General features: G+C 33.7%; 2 protein-coding genes and 1 pseudogene across 2 annotated transcripts; 1 reads left to right on the top strand and 2 right to left on the bottom strand.

Moving 5' to 3' along the window:
- The first annotated feature begins 1029 nt into the window (after window positions 1–1029).
- Window positions 1030–6101, top strand: LOC11435469 (indole-3-acetate O-methyltransferase 1). The gene is made up of 4 exons (XM_003617599.3): window positions 1030–1341; window positions 1610–2044; window positions 4149–4424; window positions 5396–6101. Exons 1-4 carry the CDS (start codon window positions 1231–1233, stop codon window positions 5750–5752), a joined length of 1179 nt encoding a protein of 392 aa, XP_003617647.1. The 5' UTR covers window positions 1030–1230; the 3' UTR covers window positions 5753–6101.
- Window positions 6102–7676: 1575 nt separating this feature from the next.
- LOC11432015 (phosphoribosylformylglycinamidine cyclo-ligase, chloroplastic/mitochondrial-like) lies at window positions 7677–11833 on the bottom strand (annotated as a pseudogene).
- Window positions 11834–12068: 235 nt separating this feature from the next.
- LOC11432014 (protein HOMOLOG OF MAMMALIAN LYST-INTERACTING PROTEIN 5) lies at window positions 12069–15447 on the bottom strand. The gene is made up of 6 exons (XM_003617597.4): window positions 15262–15447; window positions 15071–15171; window positions 14075–14184; window positions 13651–13726; window positions 13364–13504; window positions 12069–13265 (listed from the first exon to the last, which is right to left on the bottom strand). Exons 1-6 carry the CDS (start codon window positions 15350–15352, stop codon window positions 12321–12323), a joined length of 1464 nt encoding a protein of 487 aa, XP_003617645.1. The 5' UTR covers window positions 15353–15447; the 3' UTR covers window positions 12069–12320.
- Window positions 15448–15697: the final 250 nt, after the last annotated feature.

The raw sequence follows: 15697 nt of genomic DNA, 5'->3' as shown, positions 1-15697 counted from the left end.
TGTTGGCGATATGGTTCGTTTGCTACTCTCAAAATTTCGATTCCGTGCTCGTTTATTCACACACACTGTGTTTTGTTGAAATTTAGTTTCGTGCCTGTACGCGGTTTCGCTAGATTGTACACGTGATGTGTGTCTAACTTTGAATTTGGTTTGTTTTTGTTGTTTTTTTACCTTGTGTTTCACATTTGGGTTATTAATTTTTTTTGTTACACTGAGTGAGACATTATGTCCCCACGATCTTTTGGTCAAGTAGTTTATTGATAAAATTCATTTTTTAAGGTAAATAAATTGGGTGTTTAGAGTTTGAATTTCGACGCCTACATATAACAATGTATTTGTCTTACCAACTGAGCTATATTTAGGAGGACAAAATCAATAAATTATACTCTTTCTTTTTATTTAATCTACTTGGGCGTTGGAGATCAATTTGTACCCGATTTAATAAAAATTGGAAAAAGGTTAAGATGGAATTTTTTGTATATATAGCGCACCTACTCACTTATGATATAAGTCTTTCTTTTGCAGATTGTATAAAACAGTGACAGTATGTGACATTTTTCATAATCGTATAGCTTGAATTATGCTTTCATTATGCCCTGATAACTTATAAAAATATATATTATATGGTGCTAGCCTTGGGCCATTCTGGTTGTATATGAGGCCTAATTTCTGTGCCTTTAACTTTGTTGGAGTTTCCTTGCAATTTCTCTAATTGCAAAGTTAACTAAGTAATTTTTAACAATTATTATACGTTGTTAGCCATTTGTGTCTAGAATCCAACTGAGTAAACAAATACCAAACTTGCACAATAATATCGCTCCATTTTGTGGCCACGGTTTTTCAATCTAACATAAAGGAGTGATGGTACATGAACCACTTTAGGTGGCATACACCCTTTTACACTCATACACATTTATGACATGTGGCAAAAATATTGAAAAAGATATAAAAAGGGATGATGATGTGATGTAAAATTACTAAATATCCCTGACATATGGGGTGTACATGAGAGGTGTATAACAAAAAGGTTTCTGTCTATCTTTTTCCAACCTAAAGTAATGTTTCCTCTAACAAAAAAACAAAAGTAGCCTTGTCCAATGTCCTCCCACCCCTATATATATCAACTCTTTCTCTCTTGGTTTTCCTATCTTATACATACATATATAAACCCCTCTTTTTTCATATATTCTTTCATTCATTCTCACTTCCCTAAATATTATTAATACAAATATGGCTCCTATGGAAGAAAATGTTGTTGTGTCCAATTTGGAGCTGGAGAAGTTGTTTAGCATGAAAGGAGGCAAAGGAGAGGCCAGCTATGCCAACAATTCCCAAGCACAGGTACACTAATATCTAATCTTATTTTTCTAATTCTAATAAATATCTAATATCACTATTAAACAAGGTAAAATTAGGGACAAAAATATGTGACACATGAAAAATGAAATCCCTCTCCAATTTCCTCTTACTAATTTAAGTGATATTCATTCACATAGTATATACTTACCCTCAAAGTATTTATTTAAGCTTTCTTAATATATATTGCAAATTTTATATTGATATATAGCAGAAAATGTTGCTTAAAAATTCAAGCTAAACATACATGCAGGCCATACATGCCAAATCAATGATTCACTTTTTGAGAGAAACCCTAGATAAAGTTAAGCTTGGTGGTGGTGGTGGTGGTGGTGGTGGTGGTGACAAGGCTTTTGTAGTTGCTGATTTGGGGTGTTCATGTGGAAGCAACACCATTAATGTGGTGAATGTGATCATAAATCACATCAATAAGCGTTATGAGGCTTTAGGTTGCAACCCACCTGAATTTTCAGCCTATTTCTCTGATCTTCCTAGCAATGACTTCAACACTCTCTTTCAGCTCCTTCCTCCACTTGCCAATGGTGTTAGCATGGAAGAGTGTTTAGCTGCTGATAACCAAAGGTCCTACTTTGTTGCCGGAGTTCCCGGTTCGTTTTATCGGAGGCTTTTTCCGGCGAGGTCTGTTGATGTTTTTCACTCTGCGTTTTCTTTGCATTGGTTATCTAAGGTAAGTAAGCTTAATTTGTCTTATTATTATTATTAAGGTTTTTTAATGATGGCTAAATCATTATTTTTTGACATTAGTTGAACTAAAAAGTTTAGATGATATACCCTAACATTAAATACTTTCAAGTAATTTGATCTCATAACTTACTAAAGAAAATTTAATTACCAATGAAAATTGAGAGAAAAACATAAGATTTCTTTGTGAATCTGTCACTATAAATTTTGTGAAGAAGACAATATATAATAATTTTATTTTTTCCCTTTCTTAAATATAGAACTCTCTAAGATTTTTTTTTTTTTTAAAAGACCCCCGTTAAATTTTGAATTGCTTTGTATTTGTATTTTTTTAGAAGCATTTTAAACTGCTTTGAAAATTATTTTGCTTTTTTGTTAAGTAGCTTCGTGATTATAAATTCATCTTTTTTAAAGTGAATAGATAAAGTGTTTGAAATTCAAATCTGATACTTGCATATATTATTTATGTAATTTCTACCAATTATTTTAAACGTGCAATAATTTACATATTGTTTTTCATTTGGCACCTAAAGAAGAAGTATGGTGTATATCGTTAATTTTGTTCCTAAGATTTCATTAAAAGATTTTTTTTTTCCTTTAATTTTCTGTGCAACCTATAGGCTAGAGGGGTTAAATTATTTTACAAAATAATACAATAATTTCGAATCATTCTATGCCGTTGTTTTATCATTCATTTGCCCGTGATCTTTTGTAACCTTTCTCTTGGAATTCCAACTTTAAGGTACCAAATATTGTGTAAATAAACTTGAGGGAGATCACTAATATCCAGACATAATTAATAAAATATATTAAATAAAAAGAATATCAAAAAAAATTTATTGAAAATCTGAGATGATATTATTTAATATAAATTTTTGATTAATCGTGTCGTGTATAAACAATGTCTTTAAGTAAAAAAAAAACCCTGAAAACTTTTGATGAATCACGATTACGTAAATTTTTAAACACCTTTAAAGCGATTTCTCCTTGACTTTTAATTCACACCGAACCTACCTATCAATATAATTCAGCATTCAAAGATTCTGTAATTCCTACTACAAAATTTACATAAAAAACAATTCTACCACAAAATAATATATTTGTTTTAGGTAAATACCTTTTTTCGTCCCTGTAATATTAGCGAATTCCGGTTTTAGTCCTTGTAAAAAAAAGATTTAGATTTTGTCCCTATAATTTCAGATTCTTCCACTTTTGGTCCCTCCTTTCATCAAGTCAACAGAACCTACATAAATTATGTCACTGTAATTTCATCTTCCTCCCACTTCTGGTCCCTGTAATTTCAGATTCCTCCATTTTTAGTCCCTCATTTTACGTGCCATGTATGCAGATTCTGCTTACATGGTGGAATGAAGGACCAAAAGTGGAAGAATATGAAATTACAGGGACAAAATCTAATTTTTTTTTACAGGGACTAAAACCGAAATTCGCTAATATTACAGGGACGAAAGTTTTATCTCAAGGACAATATAGTAAAACCATTATTACTTTGAATGCTAAGTTCTAATTTATGTATATGTGGTCAAAAAGTTAATGCAACAAATTCATGGTCAGTCGAAAAAAGGACCATGTATCATGGAAACAAGAACGTGTTTGAACAGTAGTTTTCAATGCATGCATAGTAAACACATAATGTGTTCTTAAATTCTTATCCAACTTTCATGCACCTTGGACTTTATAGTCTCTCTCTCTCTCTCTCTATATATATATATATATATATATCAGCCGGCATATATCATTTTTTATTGCGATCATACTCCTTATTCAACTTTCATGCACACCTTGGCTTGGAGTACATTTATATGCAGAAATTTCACTAACTTTTTTGAGAGTGCATAACTATGGTCCAAAAGAGTTTTCATACATGATGGACCCAACTTATTCCTTCACAAGATATCAATGATTATTAAAAGTCTATCAACTTTATTTTGAACTTGTATTGTTTCCAATAAAAAATTCTACACACTCACTTTGTTAGTTTCATCCATCTCATTTTAAGTGTGTTATTTCGAATATTTCGCTATCTCTTCATTTTAAATAAATTTTCACTCTCACTTTGTATACTTTTGCAGATACCAGAATCAGTGTTGGACAAGAAGTCAATTGCATACAACAAAGGGAAGGTGTTTATTCATGGTGCTAATGAGAGCACAGCCAATGCCTACAAGAGACAGTTCAAAACAGATTTGGCAAGCTTCTTGAGTGCAAGGTCAGTGGAAATGAAGAGAGAGGGGTCCATGTTCTTAGTTTGCTTAGGCAGAACTTCAGTGGACCCCACAGAACAAGGTGGTGCTGGAGTTCTTTTTGGGACCCACTTTCAGGATGCTTGGGATGACCTTGTACAAGAGGTATAATAATAATTAGAAACATTTTTATGCATGCTTTGTGTTTTTTGAACAGTAGTCACTTCACAATCACATATATTTAGCCTCTATTTACAATTGGCAGACCAAAAAGGAGTTGTAGATAGACACTATTGAGATAAATATCAATAAAAAAACACAATCACTTACAATCATAACAGCCATTGATTAACCACCCTCATATTGTTCTGGCCAACCATATTCATCATAGATCATAGGATGTTGGCAGAAATAGGATGTCTTTCAGTACTCAATGAAGTGTACTTGCAAGAATTGTCATCTGCCATGTCTTGAGCACAGAATTTTGGGTCCGAAAGGGTCTTGGGGATCATCACATTAAACTTTAAGCAATTACGCAAATGATACTCTTAAGTACACTTTATATTCCTGCTGCGTAACATTAACAGGATGTCGCGAACACAATTACGGTCAAATATAACTTAATTGCTTATTTATAGAGAAAGATCAAGAAAAATTAGTGGTTTAAACTAATAATGATTTGAATTTGAACGGTCTCTAACATCATATTTATGATAAGATGTGATAAATTATGAAAGTTCGACGCATGTCATATAATAAGGTTGTTCTAACATGTGCATAAAGGCGAATTTCATAAATAAAATATATTTATTAAAAAAAATTAATTTTCAACATTTTGAGAAATAAATTGACACAATTTTCCATACATGGTTTTTATTTTTGATGATATACTAATATGTGCCCTGCTTTAAGGGCACATGTTAGCATTTCTCCAATATAATAATAAGTTGGAACTAATTTTTATTTATGCATTAAAAGTGAAAACCTTGATTAGTGTATATGCAATTGAGTAGTATGAGCAGTAATGTGTTTGCAACTTGTGTTTAGAATGATGATCAATAGCTTCCTTCAAGATTTTCCAACTATTAGAGCATATAGTATCCTTTTTCATCATTGAATCACATTGTAAAATGCAGGGACTAATTAGCTCTACAAAAAGAGACAATTTTAACATTCCAGTTTATGCACCAAGTATGCAAGACTTCAAGGAGGTAGTTGAAGCAAATGGTTCATTTGTCATAAACAAACTTGAGGTATTCAAAGGAGGAAGTCCCCTTGTTTTGAACAAACCAGATGATGCTAATGAAGTAGGTAGGGCTCTAGCCAACAGCTGCAGGACTGTGTGTGGAGTCCTTGTTGATGCTCACATTGGTGATAACCTTAGTGAGGAGCTCTTCCTTAGAGTGGAGCGCCGAGCCACTAATCGTGCCAAAGAGCTTCTAGAGAAACTACAGTTCTTTCACATAGTCGCATCCCTTTCTTTTAGTCAATGAGAACAAGTCTCGATCCATCGTTCATTGATTTCTAATACCATATGCCTATTTATAATATATAAACAATCGTTAGAAATTGGACCATTTTATACATTTCATAGAAAAAAGACACTTGAAGACGACAATGCAAAGACTTTTCTCTTGCCTCTCACTCTATCATGTTTAATTTTGAAAGAGAAAAGAGAGGTTCGCAATTTGTAGCATCTTGTTTTTGGATCTGAATCCTCTACCGCTGCAGCTGTGGAGGATCAATATCATTTGTTTTTCCCTCTTTTGTGTATTATATATATATATGGCTGATTGTAATTATTTTCTACACATAATGTCCGTTTTGACTTGTTTTGTGTTCCCTTGTTTCTGAACTAATTTTTGCTTTCTAAGTAGAGAATACTATTGTGTTCATATATTGTGAAAATTGGAATTGAACTTATGTTATACCTTTTGTGCCTGACAAACTATGATGTTAGATCATTTGGTTTTAGTCTCATTGCCCTTTCTTTATTTAATTGCACACAAAGGCGCTTGTGTAACCTCAATTTTCATTTTATAAATATCTAAATGGTTAAGAAACCGGTCCCTAAAATCAAGATAACAGTAAAATTCGTGCAAGAGTTTATGGAATATATCCATAATAGTGACCATGATGAATTCATGATTCATGAAGATCCAAGTTGAAGACAACATCATAATCAATGTTGTAGTGAAGTGAAGACAAGATAAGAGAGAAATTTCACTCAAATTATGTTGAGCCTTTAACTGTTCTTTTTCACCATTGAGCTGTGAAAGTTGTCCGTATACCATATCTCAATTGACCAAAGAAAGCACCCTTTAACTAAATTAGAGAAAATGACATGCATTCTCACTCATAGACAACATTGTGTTGGAGAGATGGACTTTGTGCTTTTGATAAATATTAGATGGCTAGAATAAATTAGAGACGTTTAGTTCCACCATTTTGCATGAAGAGGATACCCTCAGCATGCACCAATAATCGTTGTTGTTTGGCAAATTATTATATTAATTTTAGTTGAACAAGTGTGGTGTGTGTGATTAACTTAGTTGTAATCATTTCTCAAATAGTCAAATTCAATCAATGAGGGATAATTTTATTAATTGAACATGTGTGATTATTTATTAATTAATATTCAACATTGAAATTTCACCCCTTTTTGTTAATTTTGATATCAATGGGACAAAGATTCAACACAAACATATGTATGCTTAGCAGCAGGGGAAAGCTACAAACCAACCTCACTAAAATTCATACAACACGAAAACAATCCATCTAGCCAGCCCTTTTATAGGCAACATATACTACACTACAATATACTTAATTAATGTAACTGACCTTGGAGCCAAATTATTGTGACTAGACCTTAATGCATTGTTGAAATTCATCCTCTCAATTAAGAATGCTACTATTTATTTGTTACTATAATTTTTTACCTGTCATTGTTTAATCAGTATTTTGCCTTTTTAACATATGTTTCTGTTAAATGATGATGTTGTTTTGCTTTATCATGAGTGGAAAACACGCATTTTCACCATTGAGCAGAATTTAGATTATAGTACAGTTCTCTCAACCCTGCTCACATTCAAATCCAAAGAAGCCACACCTTTGTCTTTAGAACATAATACAATTATCGATATGCATGAAAAGTACAATTAATTTGTTAATATTTGACTTATTTTCTCAACTTCAGGACAATGTCCTTATCATATCCAACCCCAAGTCAGTATCTTGTTCTGCCATTAGACTTGAGTTTCTCGAAAACATACAAACATAAAGAAAAAAACACAAATTGCATTAAGCAGTGCTGGAAAAATTGTACTAAAATTCCTTCAGTTAAGGAGGGAAGGTCTGCTACATCTGATGGAATGCCTTCAGTTGGATCTTTCTATACATGCATTTATGCCAAAGATATGAATATAATGTATTAATATTGAGGGTAAAAAGTATGCACCATCATTTAAAACTCATTTCTCATAAATTAGAACTCTAGAAGGCAATGCAAGTACTATTCCTAGCAATATATATAGGTAGTGAACATGACAGTAATACTTGAAAGTTCATATGCCCACCAAAGGTATCAAGCTAGTAGCTACCTCTTACACTCAAACTAAACTAACAGTAAGTCACACCCTTTCCGCTAATAACTTCACCTATGCGGTAGGCTTTATCTGTATCACTTCCGTTTTCAAGTATTCTATTAGCTGCCTCTGGAGTAACTACAAGGACTATCCCAATGCCCATATTAAAAGTGCGCATCATCTCAGAATCTTCAATCTTCCCAGCCTAATGTGAGAGGTAATTAGTACTGTGCACTTTTGTTTCCAAAAGATTTGAAGATCAAATTTAAGTATATTATTATTGATATAAATAATTTAAAACAAAATTTTAAGAATTTACCTCCTGAAGCCATTTGAAAACTGCAGGCATTTCCCACGAGTCTTTGCATATAGAAGCACCAAAACCTTCTGGAAAAACTCGAGGAATATTGTCTGTGAAACCGCCACCAGTTATATGGGCAATTCCCTTTTCCCCTCCTTTGCTGACTATGTCAGGCACCTATTTCAAAAAGACAAGAGACGACTTCAAGATCAAAATGGGAGTGAGTTTAAAAAATAAAATAATGAAGAATGTCACCTTCTTTGTATAGACCAGGCATCTCTGCAGTCTGAAAGGTGTATAAAATTAATTAGAGGAGAAATATAAATAATCACTATCTTCATCGACATTTATAATAACATGCAGTTGCGCGCGTGTGAGAAATGAAGTTATGTATTTAAATAGAGACATGTGCTTAATTTATTTGACAACAATATAAGATTTCAATAACCTAATGGGGTTTGAACATGTCCTATCCAAAAAAGGAATTGAACATGTCTTATCCTAATAAGTAGGAATACGACTTGAATGAATAATTGCATGGACAAACCAAATTCCAATAAAACCATTTAGATTGAGGTCTTCTATAATAGTTAATTTTTTTTTACTGAATAAATTTCTTAATTCTTCCCTACCCGGTTCGAGCTTATCCAAATGCAGCCTTTGTTCTACTGTGGTTTTCTCAAATAGCTAAATCACACCTCAATAAGTATACCTCCAACCTTTCCTGCGTATACTTCATGCTAAGCCCCCTCAATATCAGATACTAGCAATAAGTTCTTTCAAAAATAGAGATATTTTAAGAATGAATGCTCTAGTTACTTCATTTTGTCTACCCTAAATTGATCATATTATGAATTGGCAAGAATACATGACAGCAAATCCAATTGGCAAGAATAAACCACAAAATATTTCAATACCTCTCCTCCGAGAAGAGCACAATCAGATTGCTTACAACCATCAACAATTCCTTTTATAACCTGAACAACAGAAAATGTCAGTAGCAAAGTAATCTAGGAAAAACAAAGGCTTTGCCCCTGAAGTAACAATGTCATTGACGCTCATCGCAACCTAGAGAGAAAAACAATCAAAACTCAAACCCTAAGAAAACCGAAACACTTCAAAAATAAAAAATCAGATATCCAAAATGTTTACCAGATCAATCCCAATAGTGTCATGAATGCCAGTTTCAAAAGCAAGCATCGCCTTCGTCCCAACACCATCAGCACCAGCAACGAGATATGAATCACCTGCGCAAAACAAGTCAAATTAATATCCAATTAAAAGGAACTAAACAAACAAGGGTTAAATACATTTTTGCCCCCCGACATTTGATCGAAATCCAGTTTACCCCTCTGTAATTTTCTTTTTTGAGATTCCAACCTTTTAATTTAAAGATTCTTTGCTTTTAGACTTTCGTGTTATTTAACTGTACAAAATAAATGATGTGGCAGGGAGGTGATTTGCCCAAATGTTAGGGACCAAAAGTACCTTTAATCCCGAAATTTAATGTCAGGAAAGTCTAAAAGAAAAGAATCTTTAAATTTCATGGTTGGAATTGCATAAAACATTTCTACAGTGGGCCACTCGGGTATGTTGGAATAGTATTCTAAAAAAAATGACTTCAATTTACTAAAATTCAATTCTAGAGTCAAAAGCTATGAATCTCAGCTTGAGGTCTTGATAATCCAAATAGCTTAATTAAGCGCTTATAGATAAGCTATTTCTATAATACAAGATATAAAGAGTCAAGTTTGTCTCATACAACCTATAAGCTGTTTTTATAAGCTATCTTAGTCAACTCGTGACAAAATCATAAGCTGAATAGATAAACTGAAATAAGCCGATTCAAACATACCCTTACGTTAGAAACAAGTTCAAAAGAAAAATGAGTTACAAGGGGGGAATAAACCACCGAAGCCACCAATCCCGGGAGCCATCTTGGCAATTCTTCGAACAAGCTGAGAATCAGCGTCAATGTCAACTCCAGAGTCCTTGTAAGTAAGACCTTGACCTTCATCTCTAACAGCAACAACTCTGCTATTCGAGCTCGACATTGATAGTGCTCTGTTGTTACGGCCGATTGCAATGCGCAAACTGTGGGTGATTGTGGCAGTGCATTTAAGTTTAACTGATGCAACTGCAAGAAAATGTGATAGCTCTGTGCAAGTTCCGAAACTCCATTGCTTTGCTAAAGAGTGGTGGAATGGAACAAGTATATGAAAAGAGAGAAAGCGTAGGTTAGTTAGGGTGGGAAGGGATAAGGGAGGAATAGAGGTGGCTACGGGCTGAGAGGAGAGACGACGGTGGGTGACGGTGGTGGAAAGGTTGTGTGCTGCGCGTGCGTGTTGGGAAAGAAGAAGAAAACGCGATGATGAGTTTTGGAAAGAAAGTGTGTCTGATGGGCTGGGCTGGATGGACAGATAAAAATTACTTTTACCACCCTATCTACTTTTTATGCGTCCTATAATTTTTACAAAAATGTTCATGGGAATTCGGTTTATAAAATCCAAAAACATGCGAAGTGTGTTTGGATTTTATAATCCAAAATAGGTTTATATATAATCAGTAATCATTATTTCTCCCATTTCAGCGGTTTTGAATTTTGCTTTTAAAAATAACCAAAAAACAAAGTAAAAAACGATAAAAACTTGTCAAATAAAAATATAAAAATACCACAAAAAAAAAATTCTATAAATCAAATAAAATTACTGCAAAATTTTTTGGATTTTTCTGAGAATATAAAAGAAAAAAAAAAGAATCTAAACTATAGAATGGACTTCAATGTTTTTTTAAAATATTTATAGACCAATTATGCGGATTTATCTATCAATTTATTGACATAAATTGGATATCTTATAAATACAACTGTAGATGCCAATCATTCAAATTTTGTGGAACTGAAATGAGTAGCAAACTCTCTTTGAAAATTCAAAATGAGTGGCAAACTCTTTGAGAATTCAAAGTTGTTTCATGCCCAAATTACCTAACCATGGACATATTTTTCTTTATATTTTGGTGTTTGTGAATCAACCCACCAACCTATATGGATTTTCAGTCTGATGGAAAGCTTGTAGTCATTTCCCCTTCTTTCCAAGGAGAGCAGTTTGTAACCATTTCAAGGAGCGAAAATGTTAAACTGAAAATGCTGAATTCAATAATGGTCCCGTAGCCATCCGAATGCATTAAAAATCAAATATGTTATCTTCTCGCACCTAGAGCGGAAGCTGTCTCAAAATAGTGCAAACATTAATCACTTCCATTATGAAGTTGTTTAACAATCTATAATCTAGTCATTTGCCTGGTTGAAGTTGTTTAAAAGCAAGCATTTATTTAATTCCATAAAAGATCCTAAAGCAAGGTAATTACTACGTTTTACACATCATGAAAATCAAAATAGGTGACTACGGTTCTCTAATAATAGGTTGTTATAAATGTACAAGTGTTCATGGTTCAGTTAGAGATTTTTTTTTTTTCTTTCTGTTAGAGATAATAAAATAATTTATGAAAAAGTTAAAATGCAGAAGCTAACTCCAACAAATGAAGAACATTATTTATAAAGAAGACTCGTTTGGAAAATCATTTTAAGTTTTATTTTTCTGCAAGTGTCTGTTGAAAAATTTATCCAAACTAGCTTTAAGCACAACTTTGTTTCAACTTACCAAAACTGTTTGTTCCACTTTCGTTCTCATTATGACAATTCCAGTCAATAAAAATGTGGCTGTCCAGTTGTGAAAAATACAACCAGCCTTAACTAAAGTAGTAAAATGCAGTTATAAACTGTACTAATCTAGTTTATACCAAACCAAATTGTACTAATCTATGAATGGAGCTTCTTAAAAAAGAAGTTTTATGCTGAGATTCAGATTCCTTAAGGGTAAAAAAATGAACGTATGTGGACCTAAATTGAGTTTAGAGAAAAGACCAATTAAAAATAATAATAAATTGATCCAGACAGACAACTGAAATTCATCAATCAGATATCTCATGTCTCATAACCCCTTGACAAAGACATCAATCTCAATGACTTCTATATTAATGACAACTAGACACTCCAGACAAATTTTATGATTTTCATTCAAGTCATGTTTACTGAATTTCTTCACGCTTCATGCACAAGGAATATAATATATTACAAAACAGGACACCATGTATACCAGTACCAATTTTTACACAATCTTACTGGCCAACTGATGGGTTTGTTAGCAACTCTAGTGATTTCTTCAAGTAGTCTACTGCAATTGAGACATCATCGAATGCCAGTGCCCCAACGGCAAATCTTGCAGCTTTGTGTGCCTCTGCTATTCTTTCAGGTGGTGGCTGGTAGCTACTGTCATACTGGTATGTCGGAGTTGTTGGCTTGGGTTCTGGGACAGTACCATTTCTGCTGCTGGAACTGTTTTGGGTATTTAATGAATGGTTTGTAGTCAGAGGAGCTGACTGGGAAGAATATGAAGCATCGGGCCCTTGATAATAAGTGTGGTTTACTGGTACCGACGGTAGGCTGCTTTCTGTAAAACTTGGATAAGATTGAAAATGGGGAAGAGAGTAAGGAGGGGGAGTTTCGTGAGAAGGGTAATTGGGACCTAAATTCTGTGACTGATCTGGTGAGTATTGTTGGTGGTTGTAGGGCTCGGAATAAGAACTGTCTGATCTTGCAGGTGGAGGCTGATGGTAATCTTGGGAAGGTGGAGGGGGTTGATAATCTTGAGAAGGTGGAGGAGGATGGTAATCCTGGGAAGGTGGAGGAGGATAATCCTGGGAAGGTGGCGGAGGATGGTAATCTTGGGAAGGTGGAGGAGGATGGTATTCTTGGGAAGGTGGTGGGTGATGATAATCCTGGGAAGATGGAGGAGGATGGTAGTCTTGGGAAGGATAAACTCCAGGTGTATAAGAGTGAGATGATGGAGAAACAATGGAAGAATGCTTATTATCATTTACCCTATCATGAAACTGCAAAGATGGTGGAATGTTTGCAGAATTTTGATCATTAAGAGTGTCGTTGAATTTAGGTGCAGGAGGAATGCTTGGCAGATTCTGGTAGTTGACAGGGTTATGATAACCATGTGTTGAATCGGATTCTGACCCAGCACCAGAAGCAGAAGTTTCAGTAGTCCCAATATCCTGCAGGAATAAACAGTTGAATTTTAATTGTTTATAATTTATTAATATATCTATTTATTTATATGCACTAACAGACCGAGTTGAGTTTTGAATCATACATATATATTACTAGGAGAGCTCGACAGAACGGACAGGTCCTCGTCACCAGCAGGTGGGCCAGCCACAGGCTTCCTTCCTTCTTTCAAAGCCTTTCTTATATCAGCTGCTTTCCATACTGCATATTTCTGTTTCTGCTCCAGCTGGAAAATAAACTCAGAAGTATTAAAAATACAATTACACAAAGGTATATTATTGCCCCAAGTTGTTGCCATATAAGACAGACTAGCAACTGTGCAAATGCAATTGAGACATTGTTAAAAATAATTCAATGCATTGAAGTACATACATCAGGCTGAAGTTCACCAAATTGATTAAGAATCTCAAAAAAGATGCTAGCAGCGTAAAATGTTTTTGCTGTATTCCTGCAAAAGGTCAGAAATACATCTTAAAAACTATCACACATGAAAGAAATAATTAATATTCAAGAAAGTTATGTGATAGAAGTGGTATCAATCTGGGATAGCGGATTTTTAAAATTCCGCAAGGCAATAGGGCTATAGCACCACTATACCCACTATTTGACAACATTTTGTACTAAATAGCGTGTCACAGAAGAATAGCGGTTTGTCTAAATTCCACTACGATTTAGCGATATAGCGCCGCTATAGCTGCTATTTAACAACACAGTTATAGGCATAACAAAGGAACATGAGTATTATAAGAATATAATGATAGTATATCTGCATTAAAAAAGAAGCGGTTTAACATACACATCTGCTCTTCCAGCACGATCTTGCTTGTCTGCTTTCCCAAACACATTCAAAGCAAATCCCTCAAGATATAAATTATCTTCAGGCCCCAACTTGAGTCCCTTTTTATCCTATAAACGATAATACAAAGATAATTTTATAAACATATTGAGGATACAGTTAAATAAAAAAACTAACAAACATAACCAATCAAATTATGTCAGCCACTGAAATTGTTTTCAAGTGATAAAGACAAAAACAGGTTGTCATGTAAAATTTCACATTATCATCATCAAAATTCAAGCATGAGGCATATTCACTACAGCTAAAAAATGACGCATTCACTGTAAATAATAGTAAATTGAAGGATTCAAACTCTTTGCAGTCAAGTCAGTGCATTGAGCCGGCGGATGAAAATCAAACAGCTCAAATTCAAGTTTCCATTTTTTTAACGTGTTTTACTTTTCTTAAAATGAGTTGTTCGATCTTCATTCAAAAGTTGACTCAGTGACTGCATGAATGTGTGCATTTCCACACTGCAGTCAGCGGTCACTTTAGTCAGCGATCTAACCAGATTCACCTAACTTAAAATAGAGATTCCTATCTATTGATTTGTCAATGCATGATGTGAGTCATTCGACCTCTATCTAAGCGTTTAGATGGACTGACTAAACTAACTATACGAAATTTTGACTGCATGGTATCAGAGTACTTCGATCTTAAATAAGAAGATCAAACATCCAATGAATTCAATTTTCATTCAACATCTTTGACTTACTAACTACGCACCACAATATTTTGATAGCCAGAAACCTGAGTGCATGTTTGGTATCAGTCATTTTGTCAGAATCACAACGAGCCACTGTAAGTTTTCAAAAGCTATAAAGTGTAGCTTCTACGAAGTTACGGCGTGTAGTGTAACGTGACAAATCCACGGTGATTTTAATTAATTTTGATTAGGAAGAATTAAAGAAAATTAGCATAGTTAAACAAAATTAGATTAATTAAATTAAGAACCTTTTCAAGCTGTTTCATGAGAGAAACAAGAAGAGCATTAGTAGTTTTGGTGCGATCACTTTGTGGAATCCTCAATCCTCTTTCCATCGCATATAATCGACCTAAATTCACAAAAAATATAATAAATATTATTAGGTTATTTTGGATTGAGAATTCAAGAAACTATAATCAAACATAAGGATTGATCTTACAGTAATAAGAAACGAGAGGTTCGTGTTTCTGTAATTCATCGGCGCGTTGAAGGTATGGTAACAAAGGCTTCGCGGGTTCGTTCTCCGCCATGGAAAATTCTCGGAGAGAAATTGTTGCATAAAAACGACGTCGTTTATTCGCTTTTGCCTTCAACTAGAAGAAAAAACTAAAAAGCTTCTGATTTTCGTAATAAAATAGAAATAAATAATGTATATAGCTGACGTGTTGGTTACACCTTTTTAAATTGTCTTTGGTTTTAAAAGATTTTTTGTTCGAAAAAGTTCTTAGTTTATTAGGAGTACTTTGAATTTGATTTCTTAATTAGTTTATTAGGATTAGTTTGAATTTGATTTGTTAACTTTTTTTAAAGCTTAGATTTGAGCTGAACTAGCTCTTTTCACCCATCTTTGACTTTTAAGGTATATTTAGTCTCAC

Source organism: Medicago truncatula, chromosome 5, assembly GCF_003473485.1.
Source record: "Medicago truncatula cultivar Jemalong A17 chromosome 5, MtrunA17r5.0-ANR, whole genome shotgun sequence".
Taxonomy (NCBI): Eukaryota; Viridiplantae; Streptophyta; class Magnoliopsida; order Fabales; family Fabaceae; genus Medicago; species Medicago truncatula.
This window is presented reverse-complemented; position numbering and strand designations above follow the sequence as displayed.